This window comes from Morone saxatilis, unplaced genomic scaffold (assembly GCF_004916995.1).
Source record: "Morone saxatilis isolate NCDOM2014 unplaced genomic scaffold, NCSU_SB_2.0 Contig4, whole genome shotgun sequence".
NCBI lineage: Eukaryota > Metazoa > Chordata > Actinopteri > Moronidae > Morone > Morone saxatilis.
This window is the reverse complement of record NW_023339984.1, coordinates 13,597,478-13,598,481: the sequence shown is the minus strand read 5'-3', so window position 1 is coordinate 13,598,481 and position 1,004 is coordinate 13,597,478. Positions and strand designations below refer to the sequence as shown.

Genomic DNA, 1,004 nt, shown 5'->3' with positions numbered 1-1,004 from the left:
GTGTGTGAGAAAGAGAGAGAGAGCGCAATATCTACAATACACTGTATAGAAATGTCCAGTCAGTTCAGCAGAAATGAGCACATGACCACTGTGTACAAGTCTGGTGCGGAGATACAATCATACACAATTTGTTTTGTGTATGTGTGTGTGTTTGTGTGCGTGTGTGCGTCTGTCTGCCTGTGTAGTGTTTAGGAGTCATCTCCGTTGGCGCTATCGCCGTCGTCCTCTCCTTCCTCCTGCTCGCCTTCCTCCTCCTCGTCCTCATCGTCATCTTCCTCCCTCCCTCTGCTTTTAATCTGCACAGAGTGGGAACGGGGACAAATAACACTTCATCACATGCAGTAAACGATATAAGAGGATAATTGGGTTTTAAAAAAAGGATGGAATTGCTTAAGGTTTTGGACAATTGTTAAAAAAAAGCAATGTTAAGAAATCATCTTTGGCTCTGTGAATTTTTTTTTCTATAATTACATATACATTTATAGACTGACTTACTGAGTGATCAACTGACTGAAACAAAAAAAATATTAAAGCTATTTGCTTAAAAAGTCTCCTCATCCCCGCTCCTCACCTCGTCTTCGTCCTCCAGCAGATCTCCCTCCTCCTCGGAGTCGTTCAGCTCCTGGCTCTCTCTGTCCCGTTTCAGGCTGTCGTCTTTCTTGCTGGAGGTGGAGGAGTTGAGGGAGGACACCTCACCAGGTTCCGATTTGCTGCTCTTCATCTCTGAGTAAATGGAGGGAGGCGGCCGGGGGGATAAAAAAAACAAAGAGAGAAACTTACAAGGGAGGAAGGCATTTGTTCCTAGCTGCTACTGGTGCTAGTTAGCTTGAAAGATGTGAGGATTTTACATGACGGCAAAGGTTGGTTGGGTCACCCTTAAATGAAAGACTTCAGTACATTGTATTGGAAGAAACTTGTATATTCAAAAATTGAGTATGACCCTTCATGACTCATGCTAGTGCAGAATGAGTCACAGATCTTGTGTGTTGTGAAGGGGGGGGGGG

The 1,004-nt window shown here is 44.3% G+C and overlaps 1 protein-coding gene across 4 annotated transcripts in view; it reads right to left on the bottom strand.

The window, feature by feature from the left end:
* Positions 1 to 6: 6 nt before the first annotated feature.
* The window catches only part of LOC118337856 (heterogeneous nuclear ribonucleoprotein C), an 8,715-nt gene continuing 7,717 nt past the window's right edge, over positions 7 to 1,004 (bottom strand). For all 4 annotated transcript variants that reach the window (XM_035674979.1, XM_035674975.1, XM_035674976.1 and 1 more), the window contains 2 exons: positions 572 to 723; positions 7 to 296 (listed from right to left, as the gene is read on the bottom strand). In XM_035674979.1, the coding sequence (XP_035530872.1) occupies positions 189 to 296; positions 572 to 723 (260 nt within the window). In that variant the 3' untranslated portion in view covers positions 7 to 188. The remainder of the gene's footprint in view (positions 297 to 571; positions 724 to 1,004) is intronic.